Source organism: Mustela nivalis (assembly GCF_964662115.1).
Source record: "Mustela nivalis genome assembly, chromosome: 2".
Lineage (NCBI taxonomy): Eukaryota > Metazoa > Chordata > Mammalia > Carnivora > Mustelidae > Mustela > Mustela nivalis.
In genome coordinates, this window is record NC_139021.1 from 108394788 (window position 1) to 108412636 (window position 17849).

The 17849-nt window shown below is 54.4% G+C and overlaps 1 protein-coding gene, 1 long non-coding RNA gene and 1 pseudogene across 3 annotated transcripts in view; 1 reads left to right on the forward strand and 2 right to left on the reverse strand.

The window, feature by feature from the left end:
* LOC309859805 (phosphatidylinositol 3,4,5-trisphosphate 3-phosphatase and dual-specificity protein phosphatase PTEN-like) overlaps positions 1–17849 on the forward strand; it is a 199697-nt pseudogene that overhangs the window by 93119 nt on the left and 88729 nt on the right. The window lies entirely within an intron of this gene.
* LOC309859809 (uncharacterized protein) lies at positions 271–3526 on the reverse strand. Its single transcript, XM_082720917.1, has 4 exons — positions 3482–3526; positions 3237–3319; positions 2774–2850; positions 271–1566 (listed from the first exon to the last, which is right to left on the reverse strand). Exons 2-4 carry the CDS (start codon positions 3257–3259, stop codon positions 1082–1084), a joined length of 585 nt encoding a protein of 194 aa, XP_082577043.1. The 5' UTR covers positions 3260–3319; positions 3482–3526; the 3' UTR covers positions 271–1081.
* On the reverse strand, positions 7009–8387 carry LOC309859827. Its single transcript, XR_014308951.1, has 3 exons — positions 8299–8387; positions 7794–7818; positions 7009–7292 (listed from the first exon to the last, which is right to left on the reverse strand). It is a non-coding gene; the product is annotated as an uncharacterized lncRNA (long non-coding RNA).

The window sequence follows — 17849 nt, forward strand, 5'->3', positions numbered from 1 at the left end:
GGCAGTTTTTATTAAAGAACAGGGATACGACCCTTGGGTAGAAAGGGCTGCTTGCTGGGGTCGTGACAGGAGGCTGACTTTCTGGGATGGCATTGGAGGAGGTCAAGCAAAAGGGAGGTTTTGCAAGAATGTGGCAGGAGGGCAGAGGACATTGAGGATACAGTTGGCTTTGCTCTTGTGAAGGGAAGGTGGTTTTTCCTGCTAGGAAGGCATGAGTTGAAAGATGGTGCAGAGCTTCCTGGAGGAATGTTACATTCCTCCTCTCACAGGTCCATCCCAGGGACTGCACGTTTGAAAAGAAACTCTGTCCTACGGACATTTCCTTCGGCCTCAGCCTCCCTCAGTGTCGTGGAGGGGAGGGAGATGTCAGGGCTTCAGGAAACGGAGATCCGGGCCTCTGGCAGGTCGCTAGGCTCTCGTTAAGCAGGCCTCTTCCTGCAGAATCAGGAGGACTTTTACAAACCGAGGGAGACTCCGGTCTTGCCGGGTTTTGATCTCCATCTGTGGAGAATCTGTTTTTTCCTTTCCTCAGCTTGAGGGCAGTCAGAGCGCCTGAGGGATGTCCCCCGTATCACAGGTTGGGGGGCGGTGTGGCGTGCCAGCTCCTGCTTGGCGCTCAGCTAGCCTTCCCCTCCCTCCTCGTGTGCCCCTGACCAGGGCGGAGCCTTGCGTGGTTAAGGTTGTTGAAGGAGGACGGTCTCATCTTCTGTAGCTTCTTCCTGCTGAATAGGGGCGTAGAGCTGTCCCTCCGCGTGGGTCGTTCCTGGTCAGGTGGCAGAGGCCCAGCTGGGGGAGGCCTCTGCTGTCTGAGTTGTAAAAGGAAGAGGCCGCTGAGTGCAGGGGAGAGCCTCTCCTCCCTAAACCTCTTGCTGCTGCCAAACACACAGGCTGAGCGGGGCCCGTTTTGTGGGGCTGCTGCCAGTGTTGAGCCCAGCATTGGTCACGGTCCTGTGCGTCGAAGTGACGGGGGCGGTTCGGGTGCGGCACCCTCGGGGAATCCAGCAGGGGTAGGGCTGCTGCCCCTCGAGTCGATCCCAGGGTGGTCAAGGGGCCCTGGCAGTGCCGCTTTGTCCTGCATGTGTCATGCCCTGCAGGGTTGTCGGGGACTGCAGGGGACAGCGGGAGGAGGAGCAGCCCCTGCAGCAGACAGGGGAGACAACGGGAAGGCTGCTGTCCCGCCCAGTCCCAGGTGGCCCACTCTCCCCACACAATGGACTGTTGTGGGCCCAGGTGGTTGCCTCGTGTTCCAAGTGTCCGTCATCGGCAGGGCCCGGGCAGCCAACTCTGGGTGTGGCGGCCGACTCAGAGGGTCCTCTCGTCTTGTCCTCGGGGCTCCAGTGCCGTCCTCTGGTGGGCTGCCCAGAAGTCTTCTCTTTGGCCTACGGAGGTCAGGCGTAAGAGAGCCGTTCCTGCAGGCGTGTTTCCCTGTACGTTCACGCCGAATCCTCCTCCGGGCCCAAATCGGAGCAGCAAGTGAGGCCCCAGGGCCCGCCTCGCTTCCTTTGTCGGAGCACCCCAGGAGCCTCTGGTGCCTTGGGGTGGTGGGCACACTGTCCTTTGGTGCAGCTGTGGAGACAAGGGTAGAGTGGTGTGAGATAGCGAGTGGCGTGTGGCCTGGGCCTTACCAGAGGCCTGTGGGGTTTTGCGGGACGTGTCTTCTGAGGTGTTGAGGTAGAGGTTTTCCTGCAAGACCCATGCATGACCTGAAGAAAGGGGAATTTCCCGTGGGCCCCCTGGAGCTGAATGAAGGCTACACTGCCAGGGTCCCTCAGGCCCCTTCCCTGAGCGTCCTCCTCCATGACGGCGGGGTCCTCCTCCTGCTGGGCTGTCCCTTCCCCAGCCTCTCTGAGAGCCCTGGACGTGCCCTTCTCTGTGGGGGGAGCCTTTGCCCACATGAGTGTTGCAGGTGGCGTGGCAGAGACGACATGCTCCCGACCCCCATGGGAAGTGAGTTCACACAGTCCACGGGCTGTGGGCAGGTGTTGGGCAAGGTGGGAGTAGGCAGGGTGGCCTTTCCCTGGTGGGTCTCCCCTGCCGACTGAGGGATCGAGGTGAGTCTCTAGAGTATGAAACTCACAAAGCAAAGTGTGCCATGAGGGGACCCACTACCTCCCACGAGGCATCTTGGAGGCTCAGGGGACTGGAGGTGTTGGTTAGATTGTATGGGAGTCGCCGGCGGACATGACTCAGCTGGAGACCGGGCCTGACTCCCCGCCCACAGGGATGCAGCGCTGGGAGGGGTGAGCTGTCCTGCTCCTGTGAGCCCGGGGGCCTGTCTTGTTTGCTCATTTCTCACGTGCCTGAAGTGGGAGATGAGGCCACCTCACCACTGTCTCTTCGCGACTAGTGTCGTCCGGGAGCAAGCCGTCTGCTGGCTTTTGCAGGGTGGGAGGACAAGGTTTGGGTCATGCAGAGGGAGGGGCTCAATGGGGGGTGTGGAGCCCTTTGCCAGAAGGTCACTGTGCCTAGGCTGCCTGGGGTCCAGTCCCTCCAGGCAGCCAGGGCCCTTCCTCCAAGATCAGCAGCTCCTGGACGACAGCGCCCAACCACCACAGGGAGTTGCAGGGATCAGGTGGAGGTTCCCCGTGGGATGTTCTCAGGACTTCCTAGTGCCTGCAGGGACTGGGATCTTCCTCTCCTCTCCTCTTTGTGGTCAGAGGCTAGGGCAGCACCCCGGGTTTTGTGCTGTTTGCTGAGGTACCCACAACAGGGACGGGGCAATGATAGAAAAGGTGTATCCATGTTCACCGGCCCCTTTTCCTGCCCGACTCACCCCGTTCCCGAGTCCTCCTCTTCTTCTGCTTCCCTTGTCGTTTGCGCCAAGTCCACTGAAGGAAAGTTTCTTGAGAGCTAAGAGCAAGAGCAGAAGTGGGCATGAGCACAGACTCCCCGGCATCAGAGAACCAAGTGGGGACACCCAGGCCCAGCCTCCCTTCCCGAGGCCTCTCCAGCCGGGTGATCCGTGCCCTGCCGATTCCCAGCCCTCCTCCCTGCTCTGCTGTCCGGGGCTGCTTCCCAGAGTCCGCGGTGAGGGGTCAGGGTGATGGTAGGAAAGGGGTGAGGAGGACTTCCCAGGGATTTCATGCAGCAGTTCCCATGCAGAGCCCGAGTGCCTGTCAGAGACGAGGGCCTCCGGAGTTGGCGTCGTCAAAGCAGGGAAAGGGGAAGAGCTGGGCGGAGGCACTTAGGGACAGAGGAGAGAGGAAGCCCAAGAGATGGAGGTGGAAGTGAATTACAGGCGCAGGGTGGCTCCTTCCATCGGAATCGCCTTCTGTGGAATCCTTCGGGTTAGGGAGCAGCGAGGGTGCTGGGGTTGGCCCTGAGAGAGAACAAAGGGGAGTTAGTGCAGGTGACGACCCACGGCCTGCTGCTCTGGGGATGCTGGGCTCTGCCCTCAGTGGGGTGCGTCCCTAGCTCCGAGTCCTCCCTGGCCTTGGTCGTTTGATCTCCGCAGGGTACAGGGGGGTCTCTGGTTGCCCACCTGCTCTTCCCACCTCCGATTCTCTCCAAGACCCGGAATCCTGGCTGTGTGATCCTTTCCCCCCTGGATGCTGTCACTGTCCCTAAGACTGCCTCTGCGGGACGTTGTTTTCCTCTGTCCTTTTTCCTGTCCTTCCCTGCTCTACTTCGTCCTCCTCCTCCTCCTCCACCTCCTCCCCTAGAGATGCTCCATGTCCTTCCCCCTGCCAAGCTCCACCAGTCCTATTGTTGTCCAGGAGGGGGCCACCAAGGAAAGAGAGGAGATATCCTGGGTCCCCTGGAATCAATCCCCCGATCCGTCTGTGCTGGGAGCAGCTGTCATGGGTCTGGGATTGCTGGGGAAGTGCCGGGAGAGATGGCCCACCACGTCCCCACAGCCCATGTCTGCCCAGGGACTGGGATGACCTTCCCAGGGACGTGTTTCAGGGAACGCAACGCCCTCTGTTTCCCTAAGTGTTACAGAGACAGGAGACAGGAGCATGGGAAATTGTGCAGGCACCCTCAGCTGTTCAGGGCTGGAAAACGTCCAGCGGTGTGGTTACTGAAACACAGGATTCCTGCCAGTGCTCCTGCTGAGGCTTGCCAGGAATGGACGGGGTCGGGGTGTATGTAGGGCCCTGGGCAGGCCTGAGGAATGTTTGCCATTTGGGCATGCCTAGGGAGTGGGGAGCATGGCCAGGGCTGTGGGCCAGCGAGGTGGGTTTGTGAGAGGAACCATGACTCCCTGGCCCTGCTCCCAAGAGGCTCTGTGCTATGCTTCGAGGCCAGCTAGTGAGAGGTAGAGTGGACCCGGGGCAGCAAGTGTGTGAAGCAGGTCCATCAGCCCCATCACACAGGCCCAGGGGACCGTGGCCCACGACAGGGGTTCTCCAGGGCAGCTGCATAGGGGCATCCCACCCTTGGGAACACGTCCCCAGGTCAGACTCTGCTGGGGTGTGAAGGCTGGCAGAAGCTCCGATTTACGGGAGCCTGTGTAGTGAACCCAGGAGAAGTACACTTTCCCTTCTGCAGCTCTGGGCGTCCCCTTGAAGTACAGCAGCTTGGAGAGAACCAGGATGGTTTGGTAGTGGAGGTTATGAGGGAGAGAATTTAGACCTGTCTTACACCTCCTGGCTCAGACCAGAACGGAGTGTCGCGTAGTGTCTCTTGCCCAGGAGAGTGCGGTTCGGGCCGCCAAGTCCTGAGCATGACCAGGTCTGGGCCCGTGCCAAGAATGATGCAGAATCTCTTGTGCACCATTCCCGATAGGCCATGAGCAAAGAGCTTTGCTCCACCAAGCTTTGACGTGTGGCAGTGGCCAAGGGAGGCACGAGCAGCTTTGATGGGAAAGATCCTTCAAGGAGCCGCGCAAGGAGTCGAGTGGTGATGACAAACCCAGCCTACCCTAAAAGCCCGTGGACACCTCGTCTGTTCTTTTCATCCTGAGACCGTGACATGAGCAAATCATGCCTGTGACAGAGCATTGCTTTCCTTGGTGGTTTTTGACCCACCTTCTTCCTTCTCCAGAGCGGCAGGGGCAACCCCATGTTCCCGGGAGCCCTGTCCCAGTGTTCCCCTCCTCGGTGCCATTCCCTACCTGAAGAGACTTCGTCCTCACTGAAGGAGTAGTCCTCGATGCTCTCTATCAGTAGATCTGCAAGAACTGAAAGAGGAGCAATGCCGTTAGGAGAGAAACCGCCTCACCCCTTCATCCCAGGTGCGTTGAGATGTCTCTGGGCCGTGCAGCATCTGCCTGACCCTTCTGCAGTGCTCTCAGAGGTTCACGGGGCTGGCGGAGCCGGAGCCCTTGGAGGAGACAGGGATTGGAGTTTCATGCCTTCTAATGAGACCAGGACGCTGCAGCAGTCACCTCAGTGTCAGTTCTGCATGCCCATGACCGCTGTCCCCTCCCAGCGCAACCATCAGAAACTCCAGTCGTTATGGGACTCTTGACGTGTGGCTAGTGGGAGTGAGCAACTGGACATTTTTGTTCCCTTGATGATTTCCGTGTACTGCGCTGAGATAATAAATGACTGTGTATGATGGATGCTAGACAGACTCTCTCCTGGATCACTCAGCACTAGACACCAACCAGGAGCGAGAGAGGAGGCCTGCTCTCCTGCGTATTGCTCGGGCATCAGTGGCTGGCCTGACAGGGACGTTGATCAAGGGAAGACGTTCCCGGGCTCACACACACCCACCAGGCGCTGCTGGAGGTCTTTGGACCCGAAGAGATTAAGGTGAAGCCCCAGTTCCTAGAATAAATGGGGAACGGATTCCATGCAGCACTGATCTAAAGCATACAATGTGATGCTCTCAGGACAGAGGAGCTGTTAGAATAGATAAGGGAACCATAAAGGAACACAAGGAGCCACGACGTTTCTGAATATGAAGAAGTCATTGGTGGGTCTCTAGAAGCTGACCTTCCAATACCTTGAATGACTCCCCTGAGCCAACAGGAGGGTGCTGGCATACAAAGAGTCAGGGGCACCTGGGAGCCGAAGATAAATGCCCCCGGAAATGCGCTCATGTTGGCATCACGATGCTTCCCAAGAGGACCGCCCAGAAAAAGCATCCTCTTCTGAAACAGCGAACAGAGTGAAAAGGCAGCCCACAGATTGGAGACACCCTTGGCAATCCTTATTTCAGAAAAGGTGTGTTCACTGACGTAAAGGAAGAACAACAAAGAAAACCAACCAAACAAAAGAAGACTGTGATTTCACCAAATGAAAGAATCGAGAAAAAGACTGGAATAGTCTGTGCTGCAAAGGGAACGAATGACTCGGCCAGTCAGACAGACTTCGTACTGACTCAGTAACAGGGATTGGAAAAGACACACTTGTGTCTTTGGGGCACAGTCTAGCCCTTCCTAGTTAGCGACGGGATTTGTTTTCTGTGGGAAATGATGTGTATTTGCAAGGAAAGAACACCTCTTTCAATTGTAGGTGTTGAAGAGTTTTCCCATGAATGGACGTTCATGATGTGACAGTGATGGGCAACATCTCTGAGAACGCGGACACCGTTAATCGCCATTTTGAGGGGACCAGACACGTTCGAGAGCACAGCATTCATCCACCTGACACACACACACACCAACCCTGCGAATCACAGCACATGGATTCCCATGGAAACAGACCTTGTGCTCAGCACCCGATCCTACAGCACCTAAGAGCAGCACGGTAGCTTCCAGGGCCAGGGTCACGAGGCCTCGGGTCTCGGTCCGGAACATGACCCTTAGTCTCGTTGCAACAGGATCTGGATTCTGGGTAGCTCTCAAGATGGAGCCTGCAAGGAGGCCCTACCTTGCCCATTGTCCAGGTTGCTCAAAAGCAATGAGTGACTCTTGAGGACAGCATACTTACCATGCTCCCTTTCCATCAGGGCCACCTGTGATTTCAGAAAAGAAAACATGATGAACATCAAGTCCTGCCTCGTCCTGTGTGCACAGCTCTTTTGGTCTCTTGGTGATGGGCAGGGTTATGGGCAGTGATATGGAATCCACCTAGAGGTCGCATGCCCTGGGTCCATTGGTGGCATGGCGGTGTCAGTAGCACCCGTGAAAAAGCTAAGGACCCTGTGGACTGTAACCGAACCTGCTGTTTCCTTCAGGGTCTTTGAAATGGGGTGTCCCTGGCTAAGAGTCGCTCCCTCAATAATCTCCCCACCAAGGACATTGTACGTGCTGAGGTGTTTGGATCTGATTGCGAGTATCAGAGAATCAAGGGATGCTGTACCTCACCTGAAGGAAGGCTAACTTACCACCTTGGTGAAAAATGGGACCTCTCCTTCTGTGCTGTCCACGTCAAGGTTATCAAACAGACTATCGAGGGGATCTAGGTGGATACACACAGAGAGTGTCGGGACCCCGATGGGACTCTTCGGGAATCGCTCGGGGAGCTTTGCTTGGCGTGCACGTGTGGACAAGTGTGTGGAAGTGGGGAGCTCATCAGTATGGACTGAGCTGCAGTGGGCCCTTCCTGGATGGAGGATGAAAGGTCCTGGAGAGGAGCAGGGATGTGAATAGAAACTCTGGCTCCTGTTGGAGCTACAGGGCCTAGGTTGGCTGTGAAATAGTCCATCTCCAAGGCACACCTACTGCCTGCCCCCAAACCTGCACCACCTAAGAGCAGCGCAGTAGTTTCTGGGGACAGGGCCATGAGGCCACGGGTCTTTCCCCAGAAAATCCCTTTCTGTTACTCCGACCCTTCCTCTCAGTCCCGCCGGACCTGGAATCAGGGTGGTTCTCGTGGTGGAGCCTGTGAGGAAGCCCCAACCTTTGCCCTTTTCCAGGTTGTTGCAAACAAGTGAGTGACTCTAGAGTACAGAATACTTACCGCCATCCTCTTCCAGCAGGGACACCTGTGATTTCAGAAAAGAAAACAGTATGAACATCAAATCAGGCTTTGTCCCGTTTGCATGGCTCTTTTGTTCCCTGGGGGATGGGAGGAAGCCCAATGCGGAAGTGTGCTAGAGGCCCGTGAGCCCCAAAGTGTGACGAGAGCAAAATGAGTCCTCCGCAGATGCGCCCAGTCTTCCTAGAGGTCCCACGTTCCAGGTCCCACTGGACAAAATAGGTGGTAAGGAGGAATAGCTGCTACCCGTACCAAAGCTCCCTGCCCTCCAGATGGTAGGTGATCCTGCTGTGGTTGTCCCAGCCCCCCTGCTGTGGTGGTCCCAGCCCCCCTGCAATGCCTTCGGGGTTAGGTAGCATTTGGTAACAGATTCTCTCTCAAACTTCTCCCTACCCTGTCAATGGTGCATGCTGAGAATTTTTTTATGTGACCTTGATTTAAAAAGCCAGAAGAGTTTTGTGTCTCCCCCAAAGAAAGGCCAACGTACCACTCTGGTGTAAAATGGGGCGTCTTTCTCATTCTTTCCTGTTGAACGCTCACCCGCCTGTCCATCCAGCCAAGCTAGGGAGAGATCCACAGAATGGTCAGTCCAGCTCGGCAGGAAGAGCTCAGGGAGTTTCGCTTGGGGTGGGCGTGCCCGGGAGTGTATGGTGTTGGTATGGACTGAGCAAGCTGCTGCTGCATCGAGAGAGGTCAGGGCAAGGAGCAGGAATGGAGGGAGAAATATTGACTCTGAACTTGAGCTACAGGGAGTGGAATCAGGGTGACCTCTTCAAGCAGAAAGGGAAACACTAAGAGACACATTCCGTACTGACAGGCAAGTTCCTCCAACCAGCGCCTGTGTCATGGTCATGGTCAAGATCGTTTCTTGGCTGTTCCCACCTACCTCTCGCCTCTTCTAGGAGATTGTATTTCTGCAGAAGAACACTGTGTGGCAGGGTTGCATGCAATGCAAGCACAAGTACCCTATAGGTTTCTATTTGTCCCTGAGTCATGCAGGGTCAGGAAAACCAAAGACCCAGGATTTCTACGTACTGACATCTGACCATTCCAACAGAGTGCCCATCCGCAAAGTGCTGATTCTTTCTAGTCTTTCCTTTCCTGTGGGTGTGTCCTTGGAGTCCGCGGGACCCAGTTTCCCGGGACCCAGCTCCTCCAGTCAGGATCCGGCAAGTTCACGAGAGAGTGGAGGCCAGGCGAGAGAAGGGCACTCTCTAACCTGGCCATGTAGCAGATTGTCAGGAAGTCGGATCGGGCCCCAAGCTAATGATGAAGCTTTCCTGGCCATTGCCATTTGCCAGTGAGCCTTCCCTCTATGTGCATTCAAGATGGGAGCATTTTTGTAAGGCTGGTGGTGATGTTTGGGTCGACTAAAGTAGCTTCTGATTCCTTTGTGTTTTGACCCTGTCTGAGAAACGTCCCGAGCTAGGACAGATGTGGGCCCCTTTTCTCCCCATCCCTGTCTGAGGAAAGGGAATCCTGAGCAACCCTCCAGGTGGAGCTGTGGTCAGCAAGGAATGTGGTGTCCTAGCGGGGTGTGTGCAGCGGGGATGAAGGAGGTTTGGCTTTGAAACTTTGACCCGTGCCCTCAAGTCCATTCAGTGGGAGATGTCTTCTGGTGAAACGCACGCAGTCCACACACCCACATGCCCAGTCCCGTCGCATCGACCCACGCGAAAGCGAGCCCCAACCCTCCAGCGTTCCAAGCACACCACCCGAATGACCTACTAGTTTGCAGGGACTGTAGCACAGGGTCCTGGGTTTCTGCAGGACACTCCGTTTGTTCAGTCCGCCCCAGCCTCTGTTCCCGGGAGGAACTCAGAAGGGGGGAAGCTCTCCAGACCAAAGGAGGAGAGAAAACCCTACCTTGTTGAGTTAGATCTGTCCCCCTAAGGGGAGTGATGGGGGTATAAGCATATGGGGTGTATCCAGTCGCCGCCTCCTGCAGTTGGAGAAAGGGAAACCCAGTGAGGATCCCCGCACCCTGTGCACACCGTGTGCACACATCTCTGTGCCCTTGGTGTGTGTCGTAAGCAAGCTATATGCGATGTGGTCATTGAGTCTATTTTCCAGAGGAGGAGGAAATGACCTCCCGATAATGACCCCCTTGTCCTTGGCTCCGGCATGTTATGTCAAAATTCCCCCATCCATTTTCGTCAGCCACTCATTCCAAAGCCATTTCCCATAGACAGAACGACCTGGTGGAAAATGCTCACGACCATCCACTGCCTAAGCAGTGGTGGTGCCCGTCTCAATTTGCTGTCCGTTAATGGTATAAACTCACGGCAGGCTCTCAGCACCAAGGACATGGTCTCTCCCCTCTGGCATGTCCATGCTGAGACACTTTCATGGAAAGAGAAATCAAACACTGGCTATCCCTCAGAAGCACAAAATGACTTTAGAGAGGTGACTGAGCGGCTCAGACATTGAAGCTTCTGCCTTCAGCTCAGGACCTGATCCTAGGGTCCTGGGATGGAGGCCCACATTGGGCACCCTGCTCGAAAGGGGAGCCTGCTTCTTCCTCTCCCTCTGCTACTCCCCCTGCTTGCGCTCTCGTGCACTCTCTGTCTATCTGTCTCTCTCTCCCCTTCTCTGTCTTTCTGTCTTTCACATAAACAAAATCTTGAGGAACAATGAGTTTACCTGAGGGAGAGTCAGAGTTTCCTCCTCGGCCCTCAAAGTGGGTAGTAGCTCTGCCATCAGGTCATCGTGGAGAGCTAGGAGGATACAGAGGCACCATGAGGACACTGGTGAGGCTGCTCAGGAAGTAGGCGGGGAGTTTGGATGGATGAGGACAGGAGGGGAGTGTGCGCGTGCTGGGGCGCCTAGGAGGTATGGGCCGCACTGCTGCCGGGCCTTGTCCTTGGTGCAGAGGGGAAGGGACGGGAGAGGAGCAGGGAGGAAACGCGAAGAGGGTTCTTGTCTTTCTAGCTAAAGTGAGCCCGATCAAAGCCAAATAGCCAGTCCAGGACATGGGAAGCCTAACCTGGCTTCTGTGTGAAGACCGAGTCCCATAACCTCTCCTGACTGACATGCCACTAAGGTGTCCCACGCTGCTGCTTTGGACATCAGCTCTGGGCCCAAGATCCCCACCTGCTGCGACTATATGCATCACGTCTGTGTAAGATCTTGCACAGCATAAAAAGCAGCCTTGCTTGCCAGGCTGCATTCAACCCTCAGGAAAGGAGCCTAGTAGTTTGCTTCACTCATCCTTTGTCTTCAGAAAATGCCATGTGCAACACTTGAGAGCACGGACATCGTAGCTTCCATAAACAGCCGGCACCGTCGATGAGTGTGATAGATTCCTTCCACTGTTCTTGAGCTGTCCCATGTGTGTGTGTGTGTGTGTGTGTGTGTGTGTGTTTCCCCTGAAGACAGTGGCTGTCTGAACCCTCCCAGGTGTTCTGACCAGTGGGAAGTTGCTTACACAGAGGAGTCTGGGAGTGTGTGCTGATCGGCTGTAGGCCTGCTTTGCAGGAGATTTGCTCCGGGGATGTGGGTCCAAAGCTTCCACCCAAGCTTCACCTTGATTTCCTATTGGCCAGTGGTGTTTGAGTGTGTGCTTAGAGAATTTGAACCTTCCTGAGGCTTAGGGAAATCTTATCAAGTACAGTCAGTTCCCTCCGTGATGCTTTTCTGCCATTGGTCAGTCGTGTGTACACACTGAGACCGGCTATGACCGATGTTGCCCTGTTCTGTCCTCCACGGGTCCACACGCTTTCCAGCCATGTGGGCTTGAGCATGAGGATGTGGCTTTTCTCTGTGCACTTGACTCCAGGGACCAGCCTGTAATCTTTAAGGTGGGCTTCTAAGCTTGCCCTGGCTTCTGTGTCCATGGAAGCCACTGTGTCATGTTGGGTCCTGTCGGGGACCATCATAGAATCTAGGTATTTGGCTGTGTGCACAGATGCTGATGGCCCTTTGCTAGCTAGCACCCATGGTACATCATGACGCCCTGGCTGAGGGACTAACAGAGGTGGGTAGGCCAGAGCAACTTTCAGATTGGAACCTGAGCTCCAATCATGGCTTTCCAAGTAGGAGGTCAAGGGTTTGGACCCTTTATCTCCGCACGATGCCCGCCCCAGGAAATCAGAGGGAAATGTCCTCCAGGTACAGCTGTGGGGAGTAGGGGAAGGAGTATGTAAAGTGTGCCAGGGTGATGAGTGTGTATTGGAAGAGGGACACTGTAATTGTGGTGGAAGTGTGAGAAAGATCTCCTGGTAAAGGCACACAATTGTGTTCACAAGCATAATGCATGGGGACACACACACACACACCCCCACGCACACACCCACGCACACAGGGCCTTCATCCCACGTGCACACAGATCACCCCTTCCCTATGTACGAGTTCTTCCAGGCCCTGTTTGATGTGGTGACCGTGCCTCACCGGACAGTCTCGGTCAATATCCCCCAACCCCCGTTCCTTGTTAGAACCCAGAATCAGGGGGCAGGCTTCTTTGTACTCTAGATTTCCTCCCAGAGCCCGATGGTCTTAAATACGTACAGCTGTCCTTGCTCCCAGCGTCTACCTGCGATTGGGGAAAAGGAAATACAGTGAGGATCCCAGCATCCTGTCCTGTTGGGCCAGCTCTTTGGTTTGGGGAGGACTTCAGGCAGTTAATTGGAAGAGGTCCGGTGGTTGAGTCCATGTCCTCCCACCTGAGTTCAAGTGGACCATTTGAATGATGCTGGAGCATCATTCAATCTCCGAAGTCCATTCTGATCAACAGACAGAACGTTCTCTTTCAAGGAGAAACCTTTTCTGCTGAAGAAGGTGTTTGATCCCATGGAGTTTGTAACTGAGGCTGTCCTGTGTCCTCACCCTTTTTGGGTCTATGTGTGTAAGAGGTCAGTCCCAGCATTCCTCCACGAGGGGAGACTGCTGCCCCCTTCCCCTGGGAGGTAAAGTGCCAGATGTTCATCAAACTCCACTGATGGAAGAAATCAAGGAAGCACCATTTGTGTCTCTGAGAAATCAGAGAGGCGAGCTTACCTCAGGGAGAGTTGGGGGACCTTCTTTTGTCCAGCTCCTAGGAAGGTCCTTGGACTGGCCCTCCACAGGGTCTAGGAGAACAGAGAGGAGCTGTCAGGACATTGGTTGCGCTACTCAGGAATGACTTCGGGAGTTAAGTCTGCTGGATATGGATGTGGGGCCAGAGGGAATGGACGTGAAGGGTGACCAAGCAAGGCCTGACTTCCCAGTGGGCCAACAGTGGTGGACAAAGTGGTGGACGCAGTACACAGTGGTGTACGCAGAACGCAGTGGTGTACACAGAAACACAGAGGAGGGGAGCAGGATGGAAAAGGGAAATGGGGCCTTGGCTTTCTAACGGAGGGGATGTCATCAGTGGGAACTCTCAGCGTCTGTCTAGGAAACACTCAAGGCACCCTGGGTTTCAGGGCGCAGTCCCCTGAGCCCTCCTGCCCACTGTGAAGCCAAGCCAGCTTGCCACTTCTTCAGCTGGTCATGGGGCCTGTTCAGCTGTCTCCCCTGCACCTCTGCTGTGTGACCCTATCGCTCCTCTATCGTGCCTTGGAGTAGTGGGTTTTTCGGTGATGGAATCTAAGTACTGGGGACGGGTTATATTTGTTAGTGCGTGTCCGTTCAGTGACCCTGCTGACATCCGTGATGCTTTGTAGACCGCACTGCCATCTACAGGGAAAACGTTGCCATCCTATCTCATGGCACCTCTGTATCTGTGAGGACATGACCGGCCCTCCCCGTTTCCTCCCTCCACTGTCCCTTCCACTTTCTGGGTCTACGAATGTCCCTACTGGAGTGTCCTCAAAGCCTGGGATCGTGTAATGTACCTCTTTCCTTGTGTGCTTGCTTTCAAAATGTGTGTTAAGTTTCCAGGTTCCATCTGTTTCGTAAAATATTGGAAACCTTAGTTTCTTCTTACGCCTGAATTGCACTCTATGATGTGTATGGATGCCTCTGAATGTGTTATTCCTCCCGTGATGGATTTGGGGGCAGTGCCTCTCTGGGGCTATTGGGAACCCAACTGTGTGAGACATTAGTGCACAGATTTCTGTCTGTTTCCAGAATGAGAAGACATCACCGAATGCATTGGCCCCATTTGTAGAACGGTAACCACGTGGAATGTACTGGGTACTTGAGTTCCCCAAATGTGGTGAGGTCGTTCTGTTCCTTTGAAGATACGTAGCACACCCATGTAAGATGTGGCTAATGGGCAGAAGTGAAGGGGGGACATCGTGAAACCTCCTGTCGTATTCTGTTCCATTTTTCTGTTCAGCGTTCCTGGCAAAAAACATAGTCTCTTCCTTCCTACACATCTAAGAACCATGTTTCCTGGGGAGACCTATAGGGACCTGTGTGTTCCAGAAAGACCTAAGATCCATCCCTTCAGCTAGTAGACACTTTTTTCCTGTGCCCCTTGGATCCAGTTTGAATGAGGATCTCATCGTGACTTGTGGACTTAAAAGGGGATGGACGGACGGCATAGAGGGAAATGGCTACAAGTGAAATCAGAGGACAATGTGTCTCAGCAGTTTTAAAAGCTTCGGTTATGTCTGTGCTACTGAATGACAGAATGCGTCTCTAATCAACGTAATGAGTCAATCCCCAAGGTACCTTCCTCGGGGTCCTCAATGGTGAAGACCTCATTGTGGAGGGAGAACCGGACTCTCTTCTTGCTGTGGCATTGTGGAGGGGGCGGCGTGGGTGGGGGCGTCTCCACATCCTCCAGGAGACACTCCCCACAGATTTCTGGGAGACACACAGAAATAGAGAACAGTGTCGGCACCTTGTCGTCAGGAGCCCACAGGGGGATTGGAAGTCCTTTCCTTCTAGTCCATCCGTCTCCTGCCCCTACTCGCCAGCTGCCCAGCAGGCATTCCTCCCTCCAGGTGGGACTTAGGAAGGGGTCACCATGTGCTGTGCTCTGAATTCCGCCCCCTCCCACACCCACAGGTTCCGTGGGCAACGGCTTGTATGGAGCAGAGACAGGACAGAAAAGCACGCAACAGAGCGCCGTGAGCACGCGTGATAGCCTCGGTCACATCCACTGAGCAGCCACTCCTACCCGAGAGTGTTCCCCAGAACCCTCTGTGCCCTGTTTCCCTGCCCTCCGGCGTAGACGTTAGTGTGCCACCACGGTGTCCCAAGTGATTGAGTCCAAGGAGTGCCTGGGACCTAGGGGAGGACTGGATGCTTCCCAGCCGCTCGGCAGGTGTTGAGGAAGGGACCACCTAGGGACTCAGCTAGACAGCTGGCTGTGGGTGAAGCCACAGTGGAGGACAGTGGAGGGCCCTGAAATATAGGGTGCCGAAGGGTCCGTCCAGAGTTGCCACCCTGATGAAGGATGGATCTGGGACAGGAAAGTCGTCGTTTCCCTGTGGCCGGAGATCCCCGAACCCCTGACACCAACCCACGGCCCCTGCTAAAAGGTTCTGAAGCCCTGAACCAAGAGCTGCCCTCACAGTCTCAAATCCCTCTGTGCCACTGTGTCTGTAGGGGAGAGCAAGGGCCACGAGACCAGCTTCAGTCCTCACTCACCTCTGTGTTTGGGGCCCTGACATCAACTAAGTGGTGGTTTCTGCCCAGTGGGGCCCTAGTGAAGGACCAGGAACGGGTAGCTTGAGCCACGTTCCCTCACCTCTCTGCAAGGTCAGCCCAGTCGCCCAAGGCCGTCCTGAAGGCCAGTTGAAGCCCAGGCTCCTGGGGTTCTGCTTGGCTCCCAAGCTGATTCAAACTCCCAACAGTCGCATAGGACCTGGCTGAGAACTCGCTTGCCTTGAGCTCGCCAGTCCCGAGGAGCAGTCGATGGGTACAAACGGACATGTAGGTGGCCATGTGGGCTGGGAGTGGTTGGTTTCAGGAAGGAGACGGATGATGCTGAGTGGCCTGCTCTTGCCGTGCGGACTGCTCTGAGGAGGCTGGATGGAAGTGAGGCTACCCTGGCTGGCGTGAGTCCCTCCCTGCTCTCTCATTCTTTGCCAGCATCCCCTGTCTACTCTCAGGTCTCTTGATCCCCTCTGGAGACTGTAGGTTTAGCAGACAGTCTTCTGTCTCCCTCCCTAGGCCGGGCCTGGAGAACCCAGCCCAGCAGTACCTTTGAGAGCAGTAGACAGTCCACTGTGCAGCTGCCGTGTGTTCTGTTCACCCACCCGGTGGCACAGCCCTTTCCCGTGCACTCCCAGGCATCAAGCAGACGGCCCGGGAAACCCTGCACATCAACCCATGAGACCACCCCGCTATCCTCCAGTGTCTCTCCTTCTAAGAACAGCTGCATTTCGACCTCTGACCTTTCCTCTCCAATTTTGTCATGTCCATCGGGAAGAGGAGACCGGCAATTCGTTCCCCTCAAATGTGGTGCCTGGGTCGCACCAAGATTCTCCTGATGCAGGGACAGCAGTGTGGCGTGTGACCTGTGTGTTGTCCCTGTAGGACTGTGTCCGAAATGGGCATTCAAAAAGAGTACGGTTTTCTGAACATCGAAGCGCTTTAAGGAAGGCAGCTTCCCCACGAAATCCCAATGAAATCACCCAGACAAACGAACAAACACAGGCATCCAACCGGGAGGGGGAATCAGAGGGTGGAGAGGAAAAGCCAAAGAGAAGAAGCCGATCTCTGTGAAAGGGAGACAGCCAGCTCCAGAGAAGAGAATTGAGAAAATCGATAGGCACCTACCTATACAACAGCAGTTAAGGTTCCCCATCGTGGGGACTGTTAGTCCTGTTCACCCAACCGCCAGGGGCTCGGCTCACAGAGTGACAGTTGAAATGGAACGTTGGATGCGTGTCATCAGGTCACCGTGGCGATGGCTCATGACAGAACTCTGAGGGTGTCATGGAGGGAAGGGGGTCAGGGAGGGGTCGATGGATGATGGGCAATTAAGGCACTTGTTATGGTCAGCTCTGAGTGGTGGAGAGAAGTGATGAGTCCCTGAGTTGTGCTGCAGAATGCAATACTGCGCTGTACGTTAACTACCTGCATTTTTGGACATTAAAAAAAGGATACTCCTGAGGGCACCTAGGAGACTGAAATGTTCATTATCCTATCTGCTACTCTGGAAAACTATTTATACGAGATTGTTTCACAAAGTCTCTCCAGGAGTTCTTGGGTGGCTCAGTGGGTTAAGTATTGGCCATCGGCTCAGGTCCTGCTCTTGGAGTCTGGGATCAATCCTAGCATCAGGCTCCCTGCTCATATGGCTCATATGTATAGACGATAATGAGTTAGGAGTAGGTTAACTAAGTTTCTTAGGCATTAATGCTGCAATCAAGGTGTTGCTTGGGACTTCTTATCTAAGGCTTGGTTGGGTTCCCATCTGTACATATGTGGCAGAATTTATTTCTGGACAGCCGTAGGAGTCACAGTAGCTTGTTTCTTCTTTGAGGTCAGAAGAAGGGTCTCTGATATCTTACGTTCCTTAAAAGACTCACATGTGGGACGCCTGGGTGGCTCAGTTGGTTAAGTGTCTGCCTTTGGCTCAGGTCATAATCCTGGGGTCCTGAGATCAAGTCCCATGTTGGGCTCCTTGCCCCTCACCCTGCTCGTGTGCTCATGCGCTCTCTTTCTCTCTCTCTCTCTCAAATAAATAAATAAAATATTTAAGATAAATTAATAAAAGACTCACATGATTAGGTCAGGCCCACCCAAGTAAATCTTCCTTTTAGACCAAAGTCAACTGATTAAAGGATCTCATTTATACTTGCAAAATCTGTTTTGTTGTAGAATGTATCACAATCACAGGGACTTAAGTCTCTTCCATTTAAGAGGAGTTCATGTCACGTTGTTGGATCCATTGGAGGTCGTCATCTTAGATTCTGCCTATATAATTAGTGTGAGTTTATCCATTCTGTTTTCCAAGGTAGTTTTGGTTATTCTTGGCCATTCAAGTTTCTATGTAAGTCTGAGAGTAAAGTTATCAGTTTCCACAAAAATATCTGCTAAGATTTTAATTCTGATTGTCTTGAATCTATAGGCCAATTTGTGGAGAAATGAGATATTTTTGTAATATTAAGTTGTCCAAGCCATGAATATAGTGTATTCATTTACTTAGGTATTCTT

Excerpts from the sequence above, each read along its gene's own strand:
- LOC309859809 (XM_082720917.1), bottom strand. The coding sequence starts at position 3,259 with ATGGAAGGAGCCACCCTGCGCCT. Across the intron at positions 2,851-3,236 it reads GAAGGAGCCACCCTGCGCCT|CTCTCAAGAAACTTTCCTTC; the intron begins GTAATTCACTTC and ends TCTTGCTCTTAG. Across the intron at positions 1,567-2,773 it reads GAGGAGGACTCGGGAACGGG|CTGCACCAAAGGACAGTGTG; the intron begins GTGAGTCGGGCA and ends TTGTCTCCACAG.